The 26,982-nt window shown below is 40.3% G+C and overlaps 1 protein-coding gene across 8 annotated transcripts in view; it reads right to left on the bottom strand.

Annotated features, from left to right (window-relative positions):
- Positions 1 to 2,888: 2,888 nt before the first annotated feature.
- Positions 2,889 to 26,982, bottom strand: part of DENND2C (DENN domain containing 2C) — an 86,484-nt gene continuing 62,390 nt past the window's right edge. For 5 of the 8 annotated variants that reach the window (XM_063625818.1, XM_063625817.1, XM_063625820.1 and 2 more), the window contains 11 exons: positions 23,419 to 23,528; positions 20,711 to 20,780; positions 19,260 to 19,337; positions 18,572 to 18,712; positions 17,955 to 18,103; positions 17,032 to 17,209; positions 13,612 to 13,653; positions 12,251 to 12,356; positions 5,821 to 6,060; positions 5,488 to 5,574; positions 2,889 to 3,778 (listed from right to left, as the gene is read on the bottom strand). In XM_063625818.1, coding sequence (XP_063481888.1) covers positions 3,747 to 3,778; positions 5,488 to 5,574; positions 5,821 to 6,060; positions 12,251 to 12,356; positions 13,612 to 13,653; positions 17,032 to 17,209; positions 17,955 to 18,103; positions 18,572 to 18,712; positions 19,260 to 19,337; positions 20,711 to 20,780; positions 23,419 to 23,528 — 1,233 coding nt within the window. In that variant the 3' untranslated portion in view covers positions 2,889 to 3,746. The remainder of the gene's footprint in view (positions 3,779 to 5,487; positions 5,575 to 5,820; positions 6,061 to 12,250; positions 12,357 to 13,611; positions 13,654 to 17,031; positions 17,210 to 17,954; positions 18,104 to 18,571; positions 18,713 to 19,259; positions 19,338 to 20,710; positions 20,781 to 23,418; positions 23,529 to 26,982) is intronic. The other 3 variants (XM_063625823.1, XM_063625822.1, XM_063625824.1) reach the window with 2 other exon arrangements.

Consider the following 26,982-nt stretch of genomic DNA (forward strand, 5'->3'; position numbering starts at 1 on the left):
CTTACTGCACTTTTTTTTAACCTGCGAATGGCGGCGATTTGAAGTTGGGCTTTTCGTTTCCTCCAAAACATTGATATCTGGAAGGGGAGCCCCTTAACGCTTTTGGAGGGAACTGGCTGCAGGATTTGGCGGGGAGAGATAAACTGGTTTCCCACCTCTGCTTACTCCCACCTTCTCCTCTTAATCTTCTCTTCCTCTGTGCGGGACTTCTTTTCTTTTTTATTGTAGACACAGGGTCTTTGTTCTGCTGCCCAGGTTGGAGTGCACTGGCGTGATCATAGCTCACTGCAGCCTCAATCCCCCGGGCCCAAGCGATTCTTCCACCTCAGCCTCCCGAGTAGCTGGGTCTAGAGGTGCATGCCACCACGCCTGGCTAATTTTTACATTTTTTTTTGTAGAGATGGAGCCTTTCTATGTTGCCAAGGCTAGTCTCGAACTCCTGGTCTCCCAAAATGTGGGGAATACAGGCGTGAGCCACTGCACACCGGGTCGTTCCTCTTTTACTTTCTTGCTGTACCCCAACTATCCTTCCCCCTCGGCGCCCTGAAAACCTTTGCATTGGATAAGTACATTTTTTAAAGAGACTCTAGAATTGGGCGCCAGTCTCCAGTTAAAATTGTGAAGCTTTATGGTCTGCGTATCAAATGGAACCTCAGTTCCTTAAAAATCCTGTCACTTGCCTTTAGGACTTAACGGTAATAGAATGGCACTCCTCACTGCCTCCGAACCACTCAAGCTGCTGCCCATGCACTTCCTCTTCTGCATGGCTCCCGGACTAAGCAGCCTCCCTTTGATTAAGCAGGTAAAGACCAAATAAAGTTGTCAGAGTATATGCCCTGCCCAGTGTGCAGTCTAGACCCAGGCTTTGTCTGCCAAGAGCCTGGAAACGTTGACCTCCGTTATTAAGCCTGGTCAAAGACTAATTCTTATTACCGAAGTACCATTAGGTAAATGTGCTAGCTATAGATTTAAGTGACATAAAAGATCTTTACATCTTAAGAATTCTCCAAGGGATCTGTGGAGTTTTTATTTATTTATTCATTAAAAGATCTGTAAACAACATTTTATACAAATCTTGATTCTTTTACAAAAATATGCAGAATTCATAACGCTTTACAGAAACAAAACACAACAGACCTAAGGAAATGAAGCAGCTTCAGGCTGCGAGGATGAAGACACCATTGCTGAAGCAAAGGTCTCCTCCTAGAGGGATAGCCAGGATCCATCACAGTAAACCCTTTTACCCCCATTTTATAAACATCTAATTATTAACTGTTCCCGCTGGGTTGGAGTGTAAGAAGAGACCAAATGGAGAGATGTCTAGTAGAAGCCCCACTGGGGGTAACCTGCTTAACATTAAAAAAAAGACAGGCTCAGTTCTATTCCCTGGACCCACATCTGTAGGAATTATACAGCACCAGTCTTAAATGGTGTTCTGCTTCAGATTCATGCATACCTGAATGGGTTGTAATGACAATACTGTACAAGTCAATAAACTGTATCACAATGCAACTTACACAGTTTTGTAAGGTTGAATAAATACTGTCTGTGCCAGTTAAAACCATCAGCAGAAACTGAAGAAAACAAACTGACATTTGCTATAATATTAATCAATGAAAAGTGCACCATCTGAAGTTGAATTTGCCCATGAGTTTGAAACACACACACACACACACACACGCTGGGTGCAGTGACTCACGCCTGTAATCCCAGCACTTTGGGAGGCCAAGGTGGGTGGATCACCTGAGGTCAGGAGTTCGAGACCAGCCTGGCCAACATGGTGAAACCCCCATCTCCACTAAAAGTACAAAATTAGCCAGGTGTGGTGGTGGGCACCTATAATTCCAGCTACTCAGGAGGCTGAGGCAGGAGAATTGCTTGAAGCCGGGAGGCAGAGGTTGCAGTGAGCCGAGATCACACCATTGCACTCCAGCCTGGGCAAAAAGAGCGAAACTCCATCTCAAAACAAAACAAAACAAAACAAAAAAACAAAAAACAAAACACACACACACACACAAACACTGCACCATCACTGAAAACTTTCTCTTTCCAATCACTACTACTACTACTTTAGATATTAAAGGTCTGGATGACTAAGTGGTATATGTTCAAGGAATGTTCATATTTTGAGTCTAATTTAATTAGAGCAAAAATTTCAACATTTCTAGGGGAATAAAAAGAGTCTCATCTAGGCACCTATAAAGTTCCTTATCCTCAGAGCTGAAAAGTGGCTCTGGTACACTTAATAGAAAATTTTTATTAATAAAATAAATAGCTATATAATCCTATTGAGATGAAATTTCCATCTGTAGGACTAACCAACTTTTTCTGTGTCCATAAAGTCCTGGCTTCAGTTCTGTGTTGTACAACTTTGGGCAACGTATTTAACTTCCTTGAATTTGTTTTTTTCTTTTTTCTTTTTTTTTTTTTTGAGATGGAGTCTCACTCTGTCACCCTGGCTGGAATGCAGTGGCGCAATCTCAGCTCACTGCAACTTCCGCCTCCTGGGCTCAAGCGATTCTTGTGGCCCAGCCTCCCGGGCAACCAGGATTACAGGCACCTGCCACCATGCCCAGCTAATTTTTTGTGTGTATTTTTAGTAGAGACAGAGTTTCACCATGTTGCCAGGCTGGTCTCGAACTCCTGACCTCAAATGATCCACTCGCCTTGGCCTCCCATAGTGCTGGGATTACAGAAGTGAGCCACAGCACCCAGCCTCAGTTTCTTTATTAGTAAAATGGAAATGCAAATATCTATCTCATAAGGTTGATTTAAGGATTGGTTGAGATGATATGCATACATATACCACAGTGCATGGCACATGGTGGACACTAAAAAATAAAGGTGGCTCCCATGCCCTTGAAAGGACATTTTCATATCAGCTATAATTTCACAAAGTTTAAATTTATTTACTTATTTTTAAAATGTTTTTGTAGAGATGGGATCTTGCTGTTGCCCAGGCTAGTCTCAAACTCCTACCCTCAAACTCCTGCCTTAGCTTCCCAAAGTGGTGGAGATTACAGGTGTGAGCCACTGCATCCAGCCTCCACAAAGTTTAATGTTGACATGTGAGGGACAAGCAAGCTACTCAAATGCCACATAATTTGGAGGCAGAGTTGCAAGATGTCTAATTTTATAAGGTACTTAATAACAGTACCTTGTAATATTGCAAGTAGGGTTTCCTCCTAAGTGAGATTCCCCTAGATATAATATAAGGCAAAACAATGGAGATATGTGATGAGTCTATTCCTTAGCCCAGGTCAAACAGCCCATGGGTTTAAAGCTGCCATGATAGTTCAGTGATGAGAATTATGTGTATAAGGCTAGTGTTCTCCATTTCTATTGTGTCTCTCTACTACCTTAAACTCAGCATTTCTCTCATTATTCTCATCTTTGAGCTATTTTTTAAAGGTAACAACAACAAGGCTTTTCCTTGTGAAAGACAACTACTTTCACAGACAAAGCACAAAACAGAGAATGAGCCCAAGAATCACATAGAAAAGGCTGCTATAAAAAAAAAAAATAGAGACAGAGTAAAGATGGCATTGGTTCCAGACCATTCCCAACAATTCTCCAGTGATTACTACAGCAGCAACAGGAGAATCCTCCTCTGACAGCCTGACTCGCTCTTTAACCTTTTAAAATTTCAAGAATTTTTTAGAATACTTCATGGGAACCTGACCCTTGGAAAAATATTTTCTTTGGCACTTTCTGTTGTATATTCAGGATGGAGACAATCAGAGATTTCATTTCTTCTGCAGAAATTTCATTTTACTTCCTAAAGGGAAAGAAAAGTACAGTGAATGCTCAATTCATTTTTATTTATTGTACATTATTTGAGGTAAGGGATTAACAGGTCAGTCATTCAGAACAGCCCAAGAATTAAGCTGACATCTCAAACTCAGTTGATGTGTTTAACCACCAAAACCAAAACAAAAACGAACCCCAAACCCCATATGTCTAATTAATTGTAGAGGCAGAAAAGAACTCAGACATCATGTAATCCAGTGGTTTTCAATTTTGACTATAGGTTAAAATCACCTGGCTTCTCCCCAGAGATTTTCTGGAGCCCAGGGGAAAATTTTTTTAAAGTTCTCTGGAGATTATAAAATGTAGTCAGAGCTGGGAACCACTGATCTAATCTAACCTCCTTGTAAAAAGATGAAATAACAGCCTAAGGCCTAATTTGTCCATCGTCTGTCAGCTAATTAGGGGGCATATATTTCAAAGACAAAATATAAATATAGAATATGGGTTATTCATTATTTTAGGCTAGCCACATCCCTGTTCTTTTATATCATACTAGATAATTAACTATTATTGAAAAATCATAAATGTGTTTCTGTATGAAGTAGAAAATTAGAGACTTGTAAGAAATCCTCTTTTGCCTCAGAAGTCACTCTAAACCAGGTGTTTTTAATCTGGAGTACCAAAGATAGACTTCATGGGGTACATGAGCAGCCTAAAATTATATGCAAAATTTATTTATATGCTGTAAATACATTTTTCTGGGGAAAAGGACCACAGTTTTTATAAGATTATCCAAGGAATGTGTCCTAGAAAAGATTAATAATCATGATATGCAAACATATCATGAAATAAATAAACTTATATCAGGGAGGTTCATCTCTGGGAAATGGCCCCACAGACCACTCTGATGAGGGATCCCAAATTTTGAGAAAAATGCTGCTTTTTCTCCAAAACACTTTGAAACTAGCATCATGGTTTATGGTCAGCCTGTTCAAGGCTATATTGCTGATCTGATTATAAAGCTTTTGTGATGAAGCCCACTTACCGCAAAGCTTTTTCAGCCACATTTATTTTTTATTTTTTAAATTTTTATTTATTTATTTTTTTAGAGACAAGAATCTCACTCTGTCATCTGTGGCAAGATCATCTTACTGAGGCCTCAAACTCCCGGGCTCCAGCGATCCCCCTAAGGCCTCTCAGCCTCCTACGTAGCTAGAACTACAGGCATGTGCCAGCATGTCTAGCAATTTTTTTTTTTTTTCTTTGAGACAGAGTTTTGCTTTTGTTGCCCAGGCTGGAGTGCAATGGTGTGATCTCTGCTCACTGTAACCTCCGTCTCCTGGGTTCAAGCAATTCTCCTGCCTCAGCCTCCCAAGTAGCTGGGATTACAGGTGCCTGCCACTAAACCAGGCTAATTTTTGTATTTTTAGCAGAGATGGGGTTTCACCATGTTGGACAGGCTAGCTAGTCTCGAACTCCTAACCTCAGGTGATCAACCTGCCTCAGCCTCCCAAAGTGCTGGGATTACAGGTGTAAGCCACCATGCCCAGCCATGCCCAGCTAATTTTAAAATTTTGTGTAGAGATGGGGTCTCACTATGTTGCCGACGCTGGTCTCAAACTCCTGGCCTCAAGCAAACCTCCTTACTAGACCTCACAAAGTGCTGGAATTACAGGCATGCGCCACCACGCCTGGTCTTCAGCCACATTTATCTAACAGGAAAACACAGCAACTCACCAAGACTCCGCAAAATTCTATTCATCCCACTGGGCTCCGACTCAGGAATTGTTTCCAAATACTGGATGGCCCGGACCTCAAACAAACCTACAAGGAAAAACTCATGTTGGTGAAACTGTATAACACTCCAGACTGCGAATTACATAAAACTCTGTGCTCATAACCAGTGTATTACTTCCAGGGCTAAAACAATATTACAAAATAAACAATTCTCATAATAAACAACTCGGATTTTTAGCTCTTGTCACTTTACAATACTTTTTATTCATAAGATAGTAAAATCTTTCAAGGTATTCACTAAATAGAGAGGGAGAACTTTATAATGAAACCGACCTTTAACTCCACTTTTCCGAAGCTCTCGGTCCTGGATGAATCCTGCAAACATCTGAGTCTCCATGAAGAGATCCAGGAAGTGGCGTACACTTCGGGAGGTGTGGGACTTACGGAATGGTTCCCTTTGGAAAACACGCTCCCCACGCTCAGTGACAGTCATGTTCAAAGAATAATGTCCTACCAACTCCACAAAAAACCTGACAAATGCTTCGGACACCAGAGAGTTGAGTGTCACATCTGCTGCAACATGAAAAGAAAAAAAAAGAAAAAATCTCCTCAGTTATCTGTATCTGGAAACACTGGCTCTGGTTATGGAAGTTGTGCCTAAGAAGTTATAGATTAAAGGACTGAGAATAAATCTAGGAGTGTTCATTCTTCACTTTCTTTCTCCACGACCTAGAAAAGGCTAATTGCTTCTACCCTTCCCTTCATTTTCTTCCCATACATACTCCTTCTACATCTTGCAACCTGCCTTGCACATCTGTTGATTTCATTGTAACTGCTCTTTCAAAGGCCACTGGTGAGAGCCAGCCAGATTTAATCTGTTCTTCTATTTTTATCTCCTTTAAGCTCCATGCTGCATTTGTGCTGACTACCTCCTCATTTCTCTTGTCCCCCACAACTCTATGCTCTTCTGATTTCCTGGTTCCTTTCCTGACTTGATGACAAAGCAGTTATTTTTCTCTTGTCCTTTCTTTCTCTTCCTGAGCATGGTGCTCAGACATTCCTCTTCAACATTCCCTTCCGTAAAGGGCTAACTGGCACAGAGATAGAGCTGGCTATGATAATACTGTAATTCTAAACCTTAGTTTTCCAGCCCTGTTATCTCACCTTCTACATTTTCAGGCTACCTACGAGTGGTTATTATTTGGCTGTCCCATTAGCACGTAAGTTCCATCTGTCTAAAGGTCACTATATCAGGTTCTTTTTGGAACTTGGACTATGAATCAATTAAACAAACGATACATATCTAAAGCCAAACCCATTGTATTTCCCCACCAAATCAGTTTCCCTCTCAATATTCCCATTTTTTTAAATAAAGATTTTTTTTTTTTCCAAAATACAGACAGGGTCTTGCTATGTTGCCCAGGTGCTGGTCTCAAACTCCTGGGCTCAAGCAATTCTCCCACCTCGGCATTCCAAAGTGCTGGGATTACAGATGTGAGCCACGATGCCTGGCTGACATTGCCATTTCATACTGCACTATAATTATTCCATAAAAACAGTGATTTGAGTGCTAAAGATATGTTGTACTGTATTAAGTGCTTCTACAAACATAATAATCTATTATTTTTATTTTTCTTTTACAGAGGAAACTGAGATGCCAAATGATTAAATAAATTCTCCAGAGTCATCCCATCTAGTAAGTGAAGATGCCGGACTCACAAGTCAGCTGATTTTTAATCCCTATAATATACTACATTATATTGCCTTCCAGGTCCCAGGCTCAAAGTTCAGATTCAACTTACACTCCCTCTTTTTCTTCCATATCCAAATAGTCTTTTTCCCCCCCTTCATACCGTCTCTTGCTCTTTTCCCAGAGATCCATCCAGGATGGGAATTAGGAACCTAAGTTTAGTCAGAGTTCTACCATAAAACAGTTGCATAATAGTGGGTGGCTCACTTTTCTCAGTTGGCCTGTCCATATCTATGCAGCTAGCAGGGATGACCAGGTGATTTCCAAGGTCTCTTTCTGAATTACATTTTGACTCTAATCTAGGTTTTTGTTATATTTTGTCCAACACCCTTCCTTCTCATCTCTTTCCTTCTGCAGCTGAGAATCCATGTTCATCACTGCATTTATCTTTTTTCTTTTTTTTTAATTAATTATTTTTGTAGAGATGGGGTCTTGCTATGTTGCTCAGGCTGGTATTGAACTTACCCTGCCTTGACCTCCCAAAGTGCTTGAGATCATAGGTATGAGCCACCACACCCAGCCCCAACACTGCATTTATCTTCAACACTTTTGCCTCACTGTTACATCTTAATTTCTTTCTTTTAAAAATTATGTTTTTCTATAATTTCTTTATTCTTTCCTTTTTAACGTATATACTTTACATATTCTTTGATATGTATGAGTATTTTATAAGATCACAGGTGAAATGAATAAATTCTCTACCACAAAGCTTAGAAACAGAACATTACTAATATCTTTGAAGTTTCCTTTGCGACTCTCTCTAATGGCATTCTTCTACTTTCCAACAGAGTGACCATGGAATTTTGTATTTATTATTCCCTGGCTCTGCATTATAGTTTCACTATACACATATAAAACCCCAACAGCATATTAGTAGGTTTTTGTATGTCTTTGAACGGTACACAAAATGTTATATTCTTCTGCAACTTACTGTTTTATTCAATATATGTTTTTAAGATTCATTTTTAGCTGGGTGCAGCTAAAATGGCTCATGCCTGTAATCCTAACACTTCAGGAGACTGAAACAGGCAGCTCACCTGAGCCCAGGAGCTTAGGACAAGGCTGGGCAACAAAGACTCCATCTCTACAAAAAATTAAAGAATTGGCTGAGCATGGTGCCACGGAAGTGTAGTCCCAGCTACTCAGGAGGCTGAGGAAGGAGGATTGCTTGAGCATGGGGGATCAAGGCTGCAGTGGGCCAAGATCACACCACTTGCACTCCAGCCTGGTTGACAGAATGAAACCTTATCTCAAAAAAAAAAAATTCATTCTTAAGGCTTTATTCTCCTGAAAATGGATATTCACACTGTTTTTAGTTTTTGCTGTCACATAAAAATATCACTATAAAAATTATTGAACTTGTTTCCTGGTGATCATGTGCAAGAGATTCACTAGGATATGTATTTACAAACTACACTGTTTGGCTGTAGGATATGTACACCTTTAATTTTACTAGATAATGCCAGCTTCAAAGTGGTTGAACTGCTTGACACATTCTTACCAACACTTGATATTGTCAGACTTAATTTTTTTTTTTTTGAGACAGGGTCTTGCTCTATTGCCCAGGCTACAGTGCAGTGGCACCATCACAGCTCACTGCAGCCTCAAATTCCCAGGCTCAAGTGATCCTTCCACCCAAGCCTCCTGAATAGCTGGGACTATAGGCACACATCAACACTCCTGGCTAATGTTTTAATTTTGTTTGTAGAAACCGGGTCTTGCTGTGTTACACAGGTTGGTCTTGAACTCCTGGGCTCAAGTGATTCTCCCACCTTGACCTCCCAAAGTGCCAGGATTACAGGTATGAACCACAGTGCCTGGACAGATTTTTTAGTTTTTGTGAATATGGTGGGTATAAAAAATGGTATTGCATTGTGGCTTACATTTACACTTCCCTGAATGTAAATGATGTAGTGAGGTTGCATGTCTCTTCAATTATTTATGGGCTTATCATGTTTCTTCTTCTTTCAATGTTTGTTCCTATCTTTTCCTCATTTTTCTGTTGGATTATCTTTTTCTTACTGATTTGCAGGTGTTTTTTAAAAAAATAAATTCTAGATACTATTCATTTGATAGTTATATATATTCAAGATGTCTTCAACTAGTCTGTAACTAGTTTTTAAAATCTCTTTTCCATGGTTTCCCTTGACGAAAAGAAAATGTAAAGATTTAACATAGTCAAATTAACCTATCTTTTCCTTTATGGTCTCTGCTTTTTGTGCCGTATTTTTAAGGACCCCACCACTGTTTTTATTGACATAAAATATTTTCTTCTATTCTTTTAAAAATATTTTCAAAAGCTTTGCTTTTAACATTTAAGTCTTTAAATTCACTGGAATTAATTTTCTGTATAGTGTGAGGTGTAGATCCATATTCATCTTTTTCATATAGAAGACCAATTGTCCTAGTATCATTTATTATTATTACTATTTTAGACATGGTCTTAGTCTCTCACCCAGGCAGGAGTGCAGTGGCACAATCTTGGCTCACTGCAACCTCCACCTCCTGGGTTCAAGTGATTCTCCTGCCTCAGCATACTGAGTAGCTGGTATTACAGGCGCGCACCACCAAACCCAGCTAATTTTTGTATTTTTAGTAGAGACGGGGTTTCACCATGTTGGCCAGGCTGGTCTCAAACTGCTGACCTCAAGTGATCTGCCCACCTCCGCCTCCCAAAGTGCTGGGATTATAGGTGTGAGCCACCGTGCCCGGCCCTAGTATCATTTATTAAATGGTCCATCCTTTTTCCACTGATACGCAACGCTGGCACTGACACAAATCAAGTTTCCTTATGCATATGCACTCTGTATTCTTTCTATTGCTCTATTTCTGCACCAAAACCAAACTATCTTAATTACTATCTTTATAATAATTTTTGATGTCTAGTAGTGCAAGCCTTCCAATCTTGTTCTTTTTTGAGTGCCTTGGCCATTCTTGGCCCTTTGTACATCCAATTAAATTGTATGGTTGGGCGCAATGGCTCACCCATGTAATCCCACGGCTTTGGGAGGCTGAGGTGGGTGAATTGCTTGAGCCCAGGAGTTCAAGATCAGCCTGGGCAACATCGTGAAACCCTGTCTCTATAAAAAATACAAAAAAACTAGCCAGGTGTGATGGTGCACGCCTGTAGGCCCAGCTACATGGCTGGCTGAGGTGGGAGGATTGCTTGTGCTCAGGAGGTCAAAGCTGCAGTGAGCTATGATCGCACCACTGCACTCCAACCTGGGTGACAAAGTGAGACCCTGTCTCGAAAATAAAAATAAAAATAATAAATAATACATTTTACAATCAATTGGCTGAATGGAATTCTAATTCTCTCTTGAACCCTCTCCCATCTCACTTTCTTCCCCTCATTCCACTGAATCTGCTGTTATCAAGGTCTTCATATTGTCAAATCCACTGGTCAAATCTTAGTCCTCACCATACTTGGTCTCTTTGCAGCTGTAGGCATAATTGATTACTCTTTTTTTCATGAAGTATTCTCTTTGCTCAGAACTTCTGCAATGTCACACTCCTGTTTGTTTTTTATTTTTCTTTTCACTTTTTGTAGAGATGAGGTCTCATTGTGTTGCCCAGGCTAGTTTGGAATTCCTAGGTTCAAGCAATCCTCCTGCCTTGGCCTCCCAAAGTGCTGGGATTACAGGTGTGAGCCACTGTACCTGCCCACACTCCTGGCAGTTTACACACATACTTTCCTGGTTTTTCTCCTTCTTTGCTGGCTGCTCCTCTGTTGCTGGATAGTTCTCCTCCTTCCAATCTCCAAGTGTTGGAAATCTAACCACGCCATTTACAACCAACACAGGGCTCAATCCTTAAACCTTTGTTAGTTTCTAACAATACTCACTCTATGCGATCATCTCATCTGGTCCCACAGCTTTAAAACAGCAATTTCTAAATGTTTGCTTTTAGCCCAAATCTTTCTTCTAAAACATTTCCAGTTGGATGTCTGGTTAAGTATTAAACTTCTAATAGGTATCTCAAACTGTAACATCCAAAACTAAACTTTTTATTACTCCTCTAAATCTGCTCCTTCTAGGCCAGGTGTGGTGGCTCACAACTGTAATCCCAGTGCTTTGTGAGGCTAAGGCAGAAGGATTGCTTGAGACCAGGAGTTTGAAATCAACCTAGGCAACGTGGTGAGACCCTGTCTCTACAAAAAATAAAAAGATTAGCTAGGTGTGGTGGTGCATGCCTGTAGTCCCAGTTGAGGCAGGAGGATTGCTTGAGCCTGGGAGGTTGAGGCTGCAGTCAGCTACAATTGCATCACTGCACTCCAGCCTGGGTGACAGAGCAAGAAACAAAAAACAGAAAAAGAAAAAACCCAAAACAAACAAACAAACAAACACAAAAAACCCTGCTCCTTCCCTAATGTTCCCTGTCAGTACATAGCCTTAGTTTTCTCATCTGTAAAATGAGGATTAAATAATGATACCTGCTTCATAAAGATAAAACAAAATGTATGTCAAGTGCTTAGCATAATGCCTGATACAGTATAAGCACCCAATAAATATTATTTGCCCATTTATTTAACAAGTATTTATTGAGTACCTATTTACTGAATACTGTTTAAAGTACTGGAGATAGAGAACAAAATAAAGCCACTGTTCTCACGGAACTTATGCTGTAGCATATGAGATAGTGCTAAGAGCCTTGGAGAAAATTAAAGCAAGGGGAAGAGGATAAGGAGCACTAGGGGAATGGGTACAATTTAAAATAGGACAGTCAGGAAGGGCCTCAGTGAGAAGATGACGTGAGCATGGACCTACAGGAAGAAAGGGAAGGAGTCATGTAGATATCTGCAGGAATAGCATTCTGTAAATGTAACTGAGCAAGTGCAAAGGTTCTGAAATAGAAGAGGACCTGGCATATTGAGGATAAGCAAGGAAGCTGATTATACGATTTTCAAGGCACAGGCAATATAATGCTACTTTGGTATATCCTGTAACATAGTGCTGGGCATTCAGTAAATATTTACTATCTTAACCTTAAGTCCTTGGCTCACTTGTCTCATACCTTGTGAAAAATTCTGCTCCTGAGTCAAGATTTCATTTCGTTCTTCCAAAATCTGCATCAGGGCAGCTTGAAGTTTTGGTGGTAGAATTTCATCCTCATCAGATACCTTAAGATGAAAAAAAAGTGGAGATTTTTCTTTGTATGAGATTTGAGGGATTAAGTCTCAAATATGCCCTAGTTATTTCTCCAAAATTCCACAAGTGACTGTATATATTTTGGCTAAAGAGTCAGTCTGAAGTCTCCTTCCCTACCTGAAGAATCTTTCATGTTTATGGTGTATATTTTAACTATATTAAAAAAATATATACTTCGTAAAATTTTCTGGCACTTTTCCACCAGATCTCTCTCATCTACAAGTCTTCTGTTATATTATGAAGATCATCCACAAATAAATTGTGCTTCAAACATGATGAGCTAATTGATTCTGAAAATGTCCTGGGATACACTCTTCTTTTCACCCTGTGTTTCAGAGCTCACACTCCTACATACAGGTTATATCTGGAGGGCTGCTCTGAGGAGGCTTTATGAACTCTTCCTTTCCACTTCAATATTCAGAATAAATGGTCACTTCATTTTTGCTCCTACTGTACCTTGTACAAATTTCTATTATACAATTTCTAAAACTTTATGTATATCTGTTTCTCCCCATTAGACTGTAAGACCTGAGGGTTCAAACTGTGTCTTACTCATTTTTACATTCTAACAGAATATCTAGAAATAATCAGTGCTTGGCCGGGCATGGTGGCTCACGCCTGTAATCCCAGCACTTTGGGAGGCAGAGGCAGGCAGATCACGAGGTTAAGAGATCGAGACCATCCTGGCTAACAGTGAAACCCCGTCTCTACTAAAAATACAAAAAATTAGCTGGGCGTGGTGGCAGGCACCTGTAGTCCCAGCTACTCGGGAGGCTGAGGCAGGAGAATGGCATGAACCCGGGAGGTGGAGCTTGCAGTGAGCCGAGATTGCGCCACTGCACTCCAGCCTGGGTGACAGAGCGAGACTCCATCTCAAAAAAAAAAAAAAAAAAAAGAAATAATCAGTCCTTAATAAATGCTTTTAAAATGTAATTAAATTAGAGGCTTCTGTGTCGACCCACCTGGAGTTGAAGGGTGGTTTTACCTCTTTTGAGAATGAGACATTTATGTTTCCTCCTTCCTCATTTGGGATAGGCAGCTATAAACTGAAGCCAAATTTTTCAGGTCAATCTTGCATGATTGGCCATGGTGTCAATTCAAGTATGTGTAGGAGATAAAAGTTTTGCCTGAGTCATATTCTGTAAGTATTTTCACATACTGTTTGTCCAATTATCTACAGTAGACATTTATCCTAAAACATAAGTAATTACCTCCTTTGGCACTTACCTCTTGTAAGAACTTGTCTGCACAGAGATCAACTATCAGCACCTATGAAATAAAGGAGCCAGGCAAGTTCAACCAGAGACATTCACAGACAAATACAGGCAATGAAAATAGTTTTAAACAAAATTTACTCAAAATTTTTGCTCATTTAAAAGTTAGCCAATCAACACAACAAAAAATAAATTGCAAGTAAAAGAATGATGACATGCATACCTATAGATTAAAAGAGACTAAATATATGTCAACTAAATACAGTGTGTGGGGCCAGGCATGGTGGCTCACACCTGTAATCCCAGCACTTTGGAAAGCTGAGGCAGGAGGATCTCTTCAGCCCAGGAGTTGGAGACCAGCCCTGGCAACACAGTGAGACCCTGTCTCTACACATTTAGCTGGGCGTGTAGTACACACCTGTAGTCCCAGCTACTCAGGAGGCTGATCTGAGAGGATCATTTGAGTCTGGGAGGTCAAGGCTGCAGTGACTGTGATTGCGCCAATGCACTCCAGCCTGGGTGACAGAGTGAGACCCTGTCTCTAAATAAATAAATAAATGAATAAATAAATGAGTACAATATGTGGACTTCGTTTGGAACCTGATTTAAACAAATTATTAAAAATTTATGAGACAACTAGAGATTTAAACACTGGATTTTGCTGATATCAAGGAATTGTTGTATATTTTAGGTGTGATAATGGTATTGAGGTTATGTTTAAATATGCCCTTATGTTATAGAGATTCACACTGTAATATTTAGAGATGAAATTGTGTCAGGATATCCTTCAAAATATTATGGGAAAGAGGAATGGGTAAGGGTAAAGACTGGCCATGACTTGGTAAGTACTGAAGTGGGGTGACTGGTACACAAAGATTCATTTCACTCTTCTGTTTACTTTTACATATGTTTAAAGTTTCCAAAATAAAAAGTTTTTTTATTTTTTTAAAGAAGAACAAGGTAGCGGAGTAACGGGGAACATCTTTTCAGTAAGTGGTATCGACACAGATAATTATCCATATAAAAACAAATGAAACAACCCCTACTTCACATTATACACACAAAAATCAAGTTCCAGGAGGATTCATAATCCAAAGTTAAAGGCAAAATAATGAAAGGCCCAAGAGATAATATAGGAGGATGTTTTCATGAAGTTAATATAAAGTAACTTAAGCAGCTCACTAAAAACACCATCTATAACGAAAAAGATTGATAATTTTAACCACATTAAAATTAAGAATTTCTGTGCATTAAAAAACATCATTTTTGAAAATGAAAAGACAAGCCACAGACAAAGGGGCCAGTACCCAGAATATAAAAAGACATCTTAACGCCAGGTGCAGTGGCTCATGCCTGTAATCCCAGCACTTTGGGAGGCTAAGGCGGGCGGATTACCTGGGATCAGGAGTTCAAGACCAGCCTGGCCAACATGGTGAAACCCCGTCTCTACTAAAAAGACAAAAATTAGCCGGGCGTGGTGGCAGGCGCCTGTAATCCCAGCTACCTGGGAGGCTGAGACAGGAGAATCGCTTGAATCCGGGAGGCGGAGGTTGCAGTGAGCCGAGATCATAACACTGCACTCCAGCCTGGGGGACAAGAGTGAGACTTCATCTCAAAAAGAAAAAAAAAGAAAAAAAGACATCTTAAACAATAAAAGAGTAGGGGCTGGGTGTGGTGGCTCACACCTGTAATCCCAGCACTTTGGGAGGCCGAAGAAGGCAGATCACTTGAGGTCAGTAGTTTGAGACCAGCCTGGCCAACATGGTGAAACCCCGTCTCTACTAAAAACACAAAAAATTAGCTGGGCATGGTGGCATGCACCTGTAGTCCCAGCTACTTGGGAGGCTGAGGCACGATAATTGCTTGAACCTGGGAGGCAGAAGTAGCAGTGAGCTGAGATCACACCACTGCACTCCAGCCTGGGCAACAGATTGAGACTCCATCTCAAAAACAAAACAAAACAGTAAGAGAGTAAACAATGTAGTGGAAAGAGACAAAGATTTTTATAAAAGATGATATTCAAGAGACCAATAAATAGAAGGATGCTCAACCTCAACAGGAATCAAGGAATGCAAACTAAACCACAATATGAATAACACTATGCATCCACCAGATAGGCTAAGTTATACAACTGATGATAAAAAGTGATGTTGAAGACATGGAGCAGCAGGAACTCTCATACACTGTTGAAGGGAATTTAAATTGGCACAACTACTTTGGAAAACAATTTAACTTTATTTATTAAAGTTGGAGATATGTTTACCCTATGACTCAGCAATTCAATTTCCAAGTATATACCCAGTGAACTGCATGCGTGTATGCACTGAGGTTCATGTATATTTATAGCAACATTATTCGTAACAACCTCAAACTGGAAACAACTCAAATGTTCAACTGTAGAATGGATAAGAAAATTGTGGTACATTCACACAATGGAATCCTATATACAATTAGAATGATCAGACTATTGATGATCTCATCAACATAGATGAATCTTACAGATATAATGTTGAGAAAAGGAAGCCAGGCAAAAATATATATACCATATGAATCTATATCAAGCTTAAAACCAGACAAAGCTGAATTACATTGCTTAGGGAGGAATGCCTAGGGGTAAAACTATAAAGAAAAAACAAGTAAATGAATACCATAAAAGTCAAGATATTGAGTACCTTTGGTGGGGGATGGGGATGGAAACAGAAAGAGGCATGATGGGGACTTCTAGGGGGCTGGCACTGATTCCATTGTGGTAATATTTCCATTCCATTCTAATGCTGGTTATGTATCTGTACATTTTGCTTTAACCACTTATCTATATGTGTGTTATATTTGAAATAAGGTTTTTTGGGTTTTTGTTTTGAGACAGTGTCTCCCTCTGTCGCCCAGGTTGGAGTGCAGTGGCACGATCTCAGCTCACTGCAACCTCCACCTCCCGGATTCAAGCAATTCTCCTGCCTCAGCCTCCCAAGTAGCTGGGATTACAGGCATGTACCACCACGCCTCGCTAATTTTTGTCTTTTTAGTAGAGATGGGGTTTTACCATGTTGGCCAGGCTGGTTTCAAACTGCTTGACTTCAAGTGATCCATCTGCCTCAGCCTCCCAAAGTGCTGGGATTACAGGCATAAGCCACCATGCCCGGCCTTGAAATAATTTTTAAAGTTAATCCAGAGTAGTGTACGCTTCAGAATAACACAAGAATGAGCCCAAGGTTACTACTGTAAATAAGATACAGCTTTGGATTTATGTGTACTATCGAATTTTCACATCTTAATACTAGAAATATTATAAAGAGCAATATTATAATAATTTAATAGAAATATTATAAATAGCATAAAATAGTAACAACTAAATTAATAACAATTCCACCACTCTTAAGATCACTTATTTTTACTTCTCAATGCTCCAATATTAGGTTCCATTCTTCCATCTCACCTCTTCAATGGGTAGGTCCTGGAGCTGTGGTAAGGAGCAAGACAGGATTCCAATAAGGAATGGAGTAGGTGAGCACACGATGTCAATCATAGATGCTGGCAGGACCGGGATATAGGTATGCTGCCAGGTGAATGGATACAGTGTAGCTACCACAGCATGGCCACATTTTGACAGGGTGCTAGCCAGAGGAGAAAACAAATGGTGTCATATATAGAGTAACATAAGGAGGACATTTCAATTATTATGTTAAAGAATTAAAAATCGATGCTGTTTAGTGATCATAGATTAAAAACTATGCAAACAGTCATTAATTTAACATTTTACTTAAAATTTAAACTTAATTTACTGAAAACGTTCAATGTTAATCCAGCTCATTTCCACAATTTCTCATGCAAAAAATTAGTGTACTTAGAAAAGTATTACCAACTTTTGACAATAGGGTAAGCAAAATGCATTTAAAAGGGAAATTTATTACAACCCAAAAAAGTCATTGGTATAGCCTAATGCAAGTGGCTTTTTGATGATTTACCATTTGAAATTATCCATGCCACTATATACCACTAGATAATTGAGAGACTGATCCTACATTTTAAAAATATGCCCAAATTTTTGTTCTCACTCATAGGTGGGAATTGAACAATGAGAACACTTGGACACAGGGTAGGGAACATCACACACCGGGGCCTGTTGTGGGGTGGGCGGATGAGGGGAGGGCTAGCATTAGGAGAAATACCTAGTGTAAATGACAAGTTAATGGGTGCAGGACACCAACATGGCACATGTATACATATGTAATGAGCCTGCACATTGTGCACATGTACCCTAGAACTTAAAGTATAATAGTAAAAAAAAAATGCCCCAATTTTAAAATTTGGAACAAATAAAACACCAGTGTGAAGTAACATATTTCACTTATTTCTTACCTTAGGCTGTTGGCAACAAAGATTACCCTACGCTCCAAAAGGAGAGAGGCACAGACCCGGATGAGATGACACACACTCAGGCACTTAAAGAGACATTTAAAATCAACATGTTCCAATCGGGAATCTAGTGGTCGGCAGAGTTCAATGGACTGAAATGCAAGAAGTTGAATCAGGTGAGCTAATGTTGGAAAACAATCCCTAGTGCCAATGCTATGGATCCTGTTATTCTTATATAAGTTAAATTCAAGAAAGGTCTGCTACACGGGGTCTGTGAAGCTTCCTATACTAATGCCAGGACCCAACAGTTTATTTTTGTGCTGTAAATCAAGATCCTTTATTCCTTCTGACAATGGTATATACAGTCTTCATTTATCACATGAAATTGTCATTACAAAGGGACTCAGTCTATGTATGGTAGAAAATCTCTGGGTCCTGGGTCTAGGAAGAACTACGTCACAGATCAACTGGATATTTCTCCAGTGCTTTATGGAAATAAAACATATTCTTTACAGTTTATGGAAAAGGGAAATCTATCCCCTTGGGCTCTGGAAACTGCCTACTAGTGTAAGTCCTGCTTTTTAGTGGCTATCAAATCTTTTCAAAATGAGCTAATTTACCTCATCTCCAGCCCCAGGGAGGTAACTCTTAACTGTGATGGTGCGTCCAGGAGCTGGGAAAGGAGCTTCCATGACACTTCGCATGAATGGGTAAACAAGGGCTGGAGACATTTCTCTTCTCTTCTCTACTTCATCCAGAATCTACACACGCAAAGTGTTATTTTATTATGGACTAAGTTAAAAAACATAAAAGAATGCTATTACAAGAACTGCCAAACCTGGTGTACAGACTTTAAAATAACCTAAATAAAATTTAAGACAGATAAGCTTCTGCAATCAATAAAAGTTAAATAAGCATCATATCTCTTGGGAGGTATCATTATACCCTGAAGAAAAGTTACTAACATAAATCAACTTATTTTTAAAGGAGAAGCCCCTTTTCGGCTCACTAAGGGAGGGGCAAAAAAGGTGACAGTGACAATGATATCCTGCAATTTAGTCTAAGAAAGACACAAGACAAGATAAGCTTTGGACTATGTTCTCCCTTAAGCTGAAAGATCTAGCAAACCAAACTGAAGCTGATATAGCAACAGCAAATGGATTAGACATGTAAGTTTAAGCCTTCAGGCATGTAGTTCCTAGTTTACTAATAGGGAACCTTTCTGAAGTAACATGTTAAACTCTATGCCACTTAATATTGAGAGCTCAAAAAGGACACCATTTTTCATACAGCTCATTCTCCACTCACCTTTGAAAAAAGATTGAAGCAGCCTAGGCGACTAACCATGCAGTATACCTCAGGCAGTCGCTTTCCTTTGCCTTCTGGCTAAAAGATAAAAACAACAACAACAAAAAAATCAAGCCGCATACGTTTTTATTAACACTAATTTGGACTATTAAATATCTTTTACTACTCTTTAGAACGGAGCAGTAACCAAGGCTCTCATCTTCAGTGAACACTGAAAGATATGAAAAGTGCTAAAAATAATAGCATGTTTTTTTTGTTTTTTTATTATTATTTTTGCACACAAAACAATAAACATTTTCTAAAACTACATACAAACAAAAAGATGCATATCAAACATATTAGGAAGGTTGCACATGGGAAGATGGGGAATAGAAATGGGGGGTGGGAATTAAAGAAAATAAATGAGAGAGGGACTTTGTATGGATCAATGATAATAACTCAATCCTCTATTTGACAAAGAAGGAGAAGGAAGAGGAAGAAAAAGAAAAGTGGGATAAAGGATCAGAAAGGGAGGAAAATAGAAAAAATTAGAGTATGACTCCAGGGTAGACCTGTTTTGTTGTCGCTTGGTTGGTTGGTTGGTTTGTCAGTTGTATTTTTCATATGTTTCACCATGTTGGCCAGGCTGGTCTCGAACTCCTAGCCTCAAGCGATCAACCTGCCTCGGCCTCCCAGAGTACTGAGACTACAGGTGTGAGCCACCACGTCCAGCCCCCACATTGCTTCTGGCCTCTGTGGTAGACCTCCCAGACGGGGCAGCCGGGCAGAGGCGCTCCCCACATCCCAGACGGGGCAGCCAGGCAGAGGTGCTCCTCACTTCCCAGATGGGGCGGCCAGGCAGAGACGCTCCTCACTTCCTAGACGGGGTGGCGGCCGGGCAGAGGGGCTCCTCACTTCCCGGACGGACGGGGTGGCCGGGCAGAGGCGCTCCTCACATCCCAGACAATGGGTGGCCGGGCAGAGGCGCTCCTCACTTCCCAGACAGGGCAGCCGGGCAGAGGCGCTCCTCACTTCCCAGAAGGGGTGGCCGCGCAGAGGCGCTCCTCACTTCCCAGTCGGGGCGGCCAGGCAGAGTAGCATGTTTTATTCTAGGTTTAGTGAAGCCACCCAAGCAAGAAAAAAGCCCTAATATGGTTGGTGAGTAACTCAGAGCTCCTTCAGGTAGCGCATTGTATTCTATTCCAAATATATCCAGACTGAGATTCAGCCACTATGTCATCAGTTACTTCCTCTATTATAAACAAATAAAATAAATCCATACCCCTTCTCTTCTAGAACACTCTATGGTTAACCCCCACCTTGCTCTTGCTGTTTAAAGCTAATACAGCTTCCTTAATACACAGATCATTGAGCATCCCTCAAACTCATCTAGAGATAGTGTTTCTGAAGTTCCTACTCTGACTCAATTGTTCCTTGACCAACCCTGTCTGTAACACAAATCTGATACTTACCAAGAGCTTCTTACAGTAACCAAACCACCGGCTTCCATCTTCACCAGTCAAGACAAAGGAGAATGTTTCACTGAAAAAAGAGCCAATAGTTAGTTTAGGATCCAAACAATTACCTATGGCATTCTCCATGGAGCAAACAATTGAAAACTAGAGTCCAAGTTTTCAAGTGATCTAAGAGGAGGCATAATATTACATTCAGTGCAAGTCACACTCCTCCTAAGGAATGCCCAGGCCTTAAGAATATCTTGCCTTGTACTGGAGTGAGAGAATAGGTATGAGATAAGCTGTTGATGTTGGTTCCTTTTGTTTTCTTATTCATCCACTCTAGGTATTAATCAGGGTTATTTTTCATTTAAATTTTATTTTTATTTTTTAAGACAGTCTCACTCTGTTGCCCAGGCTGGAGTGCAGTGGTGCAAACAGATCTCACTGCAGCCTTGACTTCCTGGGGCTCAAGTGATCCTCCCACCTCAGCCTCCCAAGTAGCTGGAACTACAGATGTGTGCCACCATGCCCCACTAATCTTTTAATTTTGTGTAGATATAAGGTCTCATTATTTTGACAGGGCTGGTCTCAAACACCTGTGTTCAAATAATCCTTCTGCCTCGGCCTCCCAAAGTGCTGGGATTATAGACATGAGCCACTGCGCCTGGCCTTATTTTCCTTTTGTTGAATGCCCAATTTAGTCAAACAGATAGGTAAGCTACAAAGACTTTTGATATGTCATTTCTCAGTTCCAAATTCATCTCTTTATTTCTGAGAGGCTATATAGAGCAGTGATAGGCAAAGAATTATATCCTTGATATGTAAAAATTATTAGGAAAAATGTCAACTCCTCATTAGAAACATGGGCAAAAGATATGCATTGATAATTTACAAAATGAAAACCTAAATATGCCCAAGAAAGAAACTCAGACTCAATAATCAAATAAGTCCATTTTTTTTTTTTCTGAGACGGAGTCTCACTGTCGCCTAGGCTGGAGTGCAGTGGTGCGATCTCTGCTCACTGCAACCTCTGCCTCCTGGGTTCAAGCAATTCTCCTGCCTCAACCTCCTGAGTAGCTGGGACTACAGGCATGTGCCACCACACCCAGCTAATTTTTTATTTTTAGTAGAGACGGGGTTTCACTATGTTGGCCAGGCTGGTCTCAAACTCCTGACCTCAGGTGATCCACCCGCCTCGGCCTGGGATTATAGGCATGAGCCACAGCACCTGGCCAAGTACAATTTTTTTTTTTTTTTAAGAGACTGGGTCTCACTGAACAGAACTTAATTTTCTGAAGACATATTTATTATCTTCCTTCTTTCCTCCCTCCCTCCCTTCCTTCCTTCCTTTTATTATTATTATTTTTGTTTGGACAGGGTCTTGCTCTGTTGCCCAGACTGGAGTACTGTGGCACAATCATAGCTCACTGCAACCTTGAACTCCTGGGCTCAAGTGGTCCTCCTGCCTCAGCCTCCTGAGTAACTACTGCACACCACCATGTCTGGCTAGTTCTTTTGGTATTTTTTGTAGAGACAGGGACTTGTTATGTTGCCCAGGATGGTCTCAAACCTGGCCTCAAATGATCCTCCCACCTTAGCCTCCCAAAGTGCTAGGATTACAGGTGTGAGCCACTGCACCTGGCCTAAATCCAAACGTGAACAATATATACATGTCTGTATTTGGCTAAAAATAAAGATTGGAAGGGAATATGACAAAATATTTACAGTGATTACCTTTGAGTAACCAGACTGCCAGTGATCTGTAATTTCTGCTTTTTATTTACTCTTCTGTGTTTCCCAAATACTCTAGAATAAACATATATAACTCGTTGTGGGGAAAATCCAGCCACAGAGCAGCCAGGCCACTATGAAAGGCGCTGTTTATAAAGGTAGTAGTGCAACTGACAACACAAGAGCATCAACAGTGATGGCTGAGAGATGAGAGTGTCAATCAGGCTAAACTGCTTATGAGAGATAGTAGCTTAGTCTGGAGGCAACACGAAGTTGAAGTGCAGAGCTATTTAAGCAACAGCTGAGGCTATTATCCAGAAGGTAATTACCATGTGATATGTTCAATGAATCAAGCTTTTCAAACTAAATGGCATCATCAATAATTATAGTTTTGAACAAAGCAGGCATCTATTAATATTTACAAGCAGAATTCAGAGATTATGATAGTTTATTAATTAAAAGTAGTAATTTCCTCTAGACACCTGGAAGAAATTCTTTAATACTTCCTTTCTTAATATACTACACTTCCCAAACTGGAGCCTCCCTTTGTACAGGTTCCACAGAGGAACATAAAAGCTGGGCTGTGGATTATTCTGTTAATTTGAAGAAGAAAGAAGATGAAGATGAAGATATTGCTCTGTTTTATCTCTGTTTCTAGGTTGAGTCTCAAAATCCAAGTCTTTTTTCATTTTCTGTCCACTTGGGAGCATTTCTGATTGTATATAAAATAGAACTTTTTTTTTTTTTGTAGAACTGGCAAACTGAAGAGACTCTCAAATTTGTTTTCCTTTTGACACTGAAATTATTCCATGTTTTTTTTTTAAGCCCCACATAGGAAATGTTCTAATTCTGCTTCTTCCTTTCCTCCCACCACATCCTTGACTTGCCACAGTATTCACATAGCTTCACTAATGGCTCTACCCATTTCTCAAATACTCTGATTTATTTTTGCAGTTCTAATGAATAGAAATCAGATAAATTAGCCCATTTACCTCCTGAGTTCTGAGGTTGGCATCCAGTCCTTTGAATCAGGAAAGCAAAATTTTGGGATAACTTTAAGCCTCTCTTCCATGTCTTTGGACTGCTTATAGCCATGATCATCCTGAAAAAGATAACACCATAGGTGACTTAAATTATACTATGCAAGTGGGGAATAGAAATAAAAAACTCAGCCTCATCTCAGGAAAAAAGGTCTCTGATAAGCCTGAGCAGTTGCTGATAAGCCTCAGCATGGTTTTGTACTGCTTAACAAAATTAAAAAGTCAATTCTGGAAATCACTGAAGATGCACTGAGAACAGAGTTACTAAGAAAAAAGAATCCTGTTTTTACTTAGAAATGGTATCTGTGGATATCTCAGCATCTACTCTAAGAGAGATTAGTGAAAAGTTTCCTATCAAGAGGTAAAATCTTAATTCAGGATTCACACACTAATGGGAACGCAGTATTTTTATGAACCGTGGGAAACCTGGTCAGCTCAAGACACTTTCCAAACAATAATCAAAGAAGCTTTGAAATGGTAGATGAATGTTATTTAGAAAAGATACGGCCAGATGCACTGGCTCATGCCTGTAATCCCAGCACTTTGGGAGCCCAAGGTGGGCGCATCACTTGAGCCCAGGAGTTGGAGACCAGCCTGGGCAACATGGTGAAACCCCATCTCTACAAAAAATATGAAAGTTAGCTGGGTGTGGTGGCACATGCCTGTAGTCCCAGCTACTCGGGAGGCTGAGAAGTGAGAGGATTTCTTGAGCCTGGGAGGACAAGGCTGCAGTGAGGCATGATTGCACCACTGCACTCCAGCCTGGGTGACAGAGAGAAACCTGTCTCAAAAAAAGAAAAAATAAAAGATACTATTTTGAGAATCCACCCCATATATAATCATTTCCTTTAGTATAGAATCTTTGGTACCTAATTGCTGGTTTGCAACTTCTTGTAAAATTTTAGCATAGAAGACCCTTTTGCATAAATCTGGTACTGTACTTATATGACAGTCTAAATTTCAGTAAACCAGACATTTAGAAATTAGTATGACCTGTCCTCTATAAAAACAAGCCCTTAAGTCTAATTACCATATTGCCTTCAGATAACTAATAAAAATGATCTCCCCTTTAATTTCTTTTTTGTTGTTGTGAGAAGGAGGTCTTGCTATGTTGCCCAGGCTGGCTTCAAACTCCTGTGCTCCAGTGATCCTCGTGTCTCAGCTGGCCAACTAGCTGGGATTACAAGCATGTGCCACTGCACGGCTCCTTTAATTTCTTAAAAAAAACTATGTAGCCATTCTGGGTCACTTAACAGTGCTGTGACATTGTACTTTCAGGCTACATTGAGAAATTTTATGAGAAATTAAACTTACTGATTATTTATAGTAGGGGTTTCTTTCTTTTTTTTTTTTTTTTACTGTAGGGATATTTTTGAGGACTTTTTGAAAATGAGAATCCATGCAGGAAATGTCTCTTAGATTCCAGTACAGTTGTACTTCACCAGCTTTTTTAGTGAAACATGTAACTCAGGGTTATAAACCCAAAAGTCCTAAAGTGGCCAAGCAGATAACGGAAATGAAAAAAGTGGTCCAAGTAATAAGCAGGAGAGTGAGTAAATGTCCCTATTAAAGGGATCACTGCTTACTAAGGAAAACTACATAATTCAGACAGCATAATGCAAAATGAAAATGTGGAGCCCCTTGTTCAAAAAGCAGAAAAAATTAAATATAAAACATATTTTCTTCTGTGGCCTCTGTAATGGAGTTTTTATTTGCTATTTAATGTCACACTCCCTCAGACATGAGGATCCTGGGGGATGAGTGTAGACTCTCCCAGACACCCAGGTGCTGCAGTCTGCAATCCGGTACACAAGTAGCCCACAAGGTGCTGGGTTTCCTCTCTGGGTAGCTGCAGAATTGAGACTCTGTGTTTCGACTAGGGGTTGGGAAGTTAAGCCAGGCATCTCCCCTTCCCATGGGGGCCACCATTCCAACCCACAGCAGTTGAGCAATCCCCAAAAAGTCACCCAGAAGTGGCACCACCAGCCCAGGCCAGGGAAAGCTGCCCCATGCCTTGCCTGGAGATGTTGCAGGGCAATGCTGGTCTGACCCTAACCCTCCCAATGCCTGTGCCCAGCCAGGGGGAGAAAGTGGCAGTAGTCACTGAGTAGGGGTCGAACGGGAACTTGCTAGGGCCCAGGGAATCAGGCAGTGGAGAACAGGACAACAAGAGAACTCATCGTAGGGAAGCAGCAGAAGTTGACACCATGCATGAACTCAGGCTTTAAGACCTTGGCACATGCCCAGTTTTCCTATCAGACTTCATTTACAAAACACAAATTCAAAGATAAAATTATTTAGCATTTCAAGATGGTGACTGCAGATCATTAAACCCTACACGCAGGGCCCTTCTGAGTGAGGGCCTTATGTAACTACACTGGTCACCTGCTCTGAAGTCCTGCTCCTTATTAAGCTTCAACCCATTCCTGACACTTAGGAATGCAGGCTGTGTTGGCAGTCTTTCCAGTTTCTCAGGAAAAGGCAGAAATACAGATTTGTATGTGAAATTTGATTGTTAAATGTTGGCAACAAAATTATTGTTGTTACTTTTACACAAACACTATGCAAAGCAAAAGAAACCCAACCATGTCTGTGGGCTTAACTGGTTCACAGGCTCAATAAGCTCTGTGAAACAGAGACTAAGAAGATCTTTTCAGTAGTACTCCCATCATCTAATCCTGGCAAATATTAGGTATTTTAAAAATATTTGATTAAATGAATGAACAATTTTTTAAAAAAAGGTAGAGAAACCAAATATTATTGTTCATAATAATGGCTACCAAAAATTAATACCTACCATTTATCGAGTACATACTATGTGCCAGGGATGGCATTGGCACTTTATATACATTATCTCACTAAATCCTTACTAATAATGGATAACATCATATTGAGCTTACTATATGCCGGACACTGTTCTAAGTGCCTTGTATAAATTAGCTTATTTAATCCTCACTATGACTCAGAGGGGTAGATGCTATTGTGATTTCCCCCATTTTACAAATTAAACAACTAAGACACAACGTGGTGGCTCACGCCTGTAATCCCAGCACTTTGGGAGGCTGATGTGGGTGGATGACTTGAGGTCAGGAGTTCTAGATCACCCTGGCCAACATGGTAAAACCCTGTCTCTACTAAAAATATAAAAATTAGCTGGGCGTGGTGGCACGTGCCTGTAGTCCCAGCTACTCAAGAGGCTTGAACCTGGGAGGTGGAGGTTGCAGGGTTGCAGTGAGCCGAAACTGCACCACTGCACTCCAGCCTGGGCAACAGAGCGAGACTCCGTCTAAAAAGAAAAAAAAAAAGAAAAAGAGAAGTAACTGCTTAAAGTCACAGAACTAGTAAGTGGGAAATGCAGAGCTTTCACACAGAGTCCATGCTCTAAATCACTACCCTATTCTGTCACATTTATTATTCCCCTCCTTAAGGATGAGGAAACTAAAGTTTTGTAACTTGTTAAAGATTATTAAATGGCAGAGCCAAAAATTAAAAAAACTAACTAGGAAAATGAGCTTG

This window comes from Symphalangus syndactylus, chromosome 12, assembly GCF_028878055.3.
Source record: "Symphalangus syndactylus isolate Jambi chromosome 12, NHGRI_mSymSyn1-v2.1_pri, whole genome shotgun sequence".
In the NCBI taxonomy this organism is placed as follows: domain Eukaryota; kingdom Metazoa; phylum Chordata; class Mammalia; order Primates; family Hylobatidae; genus Symphalangus; species Symphalangus syndactylus.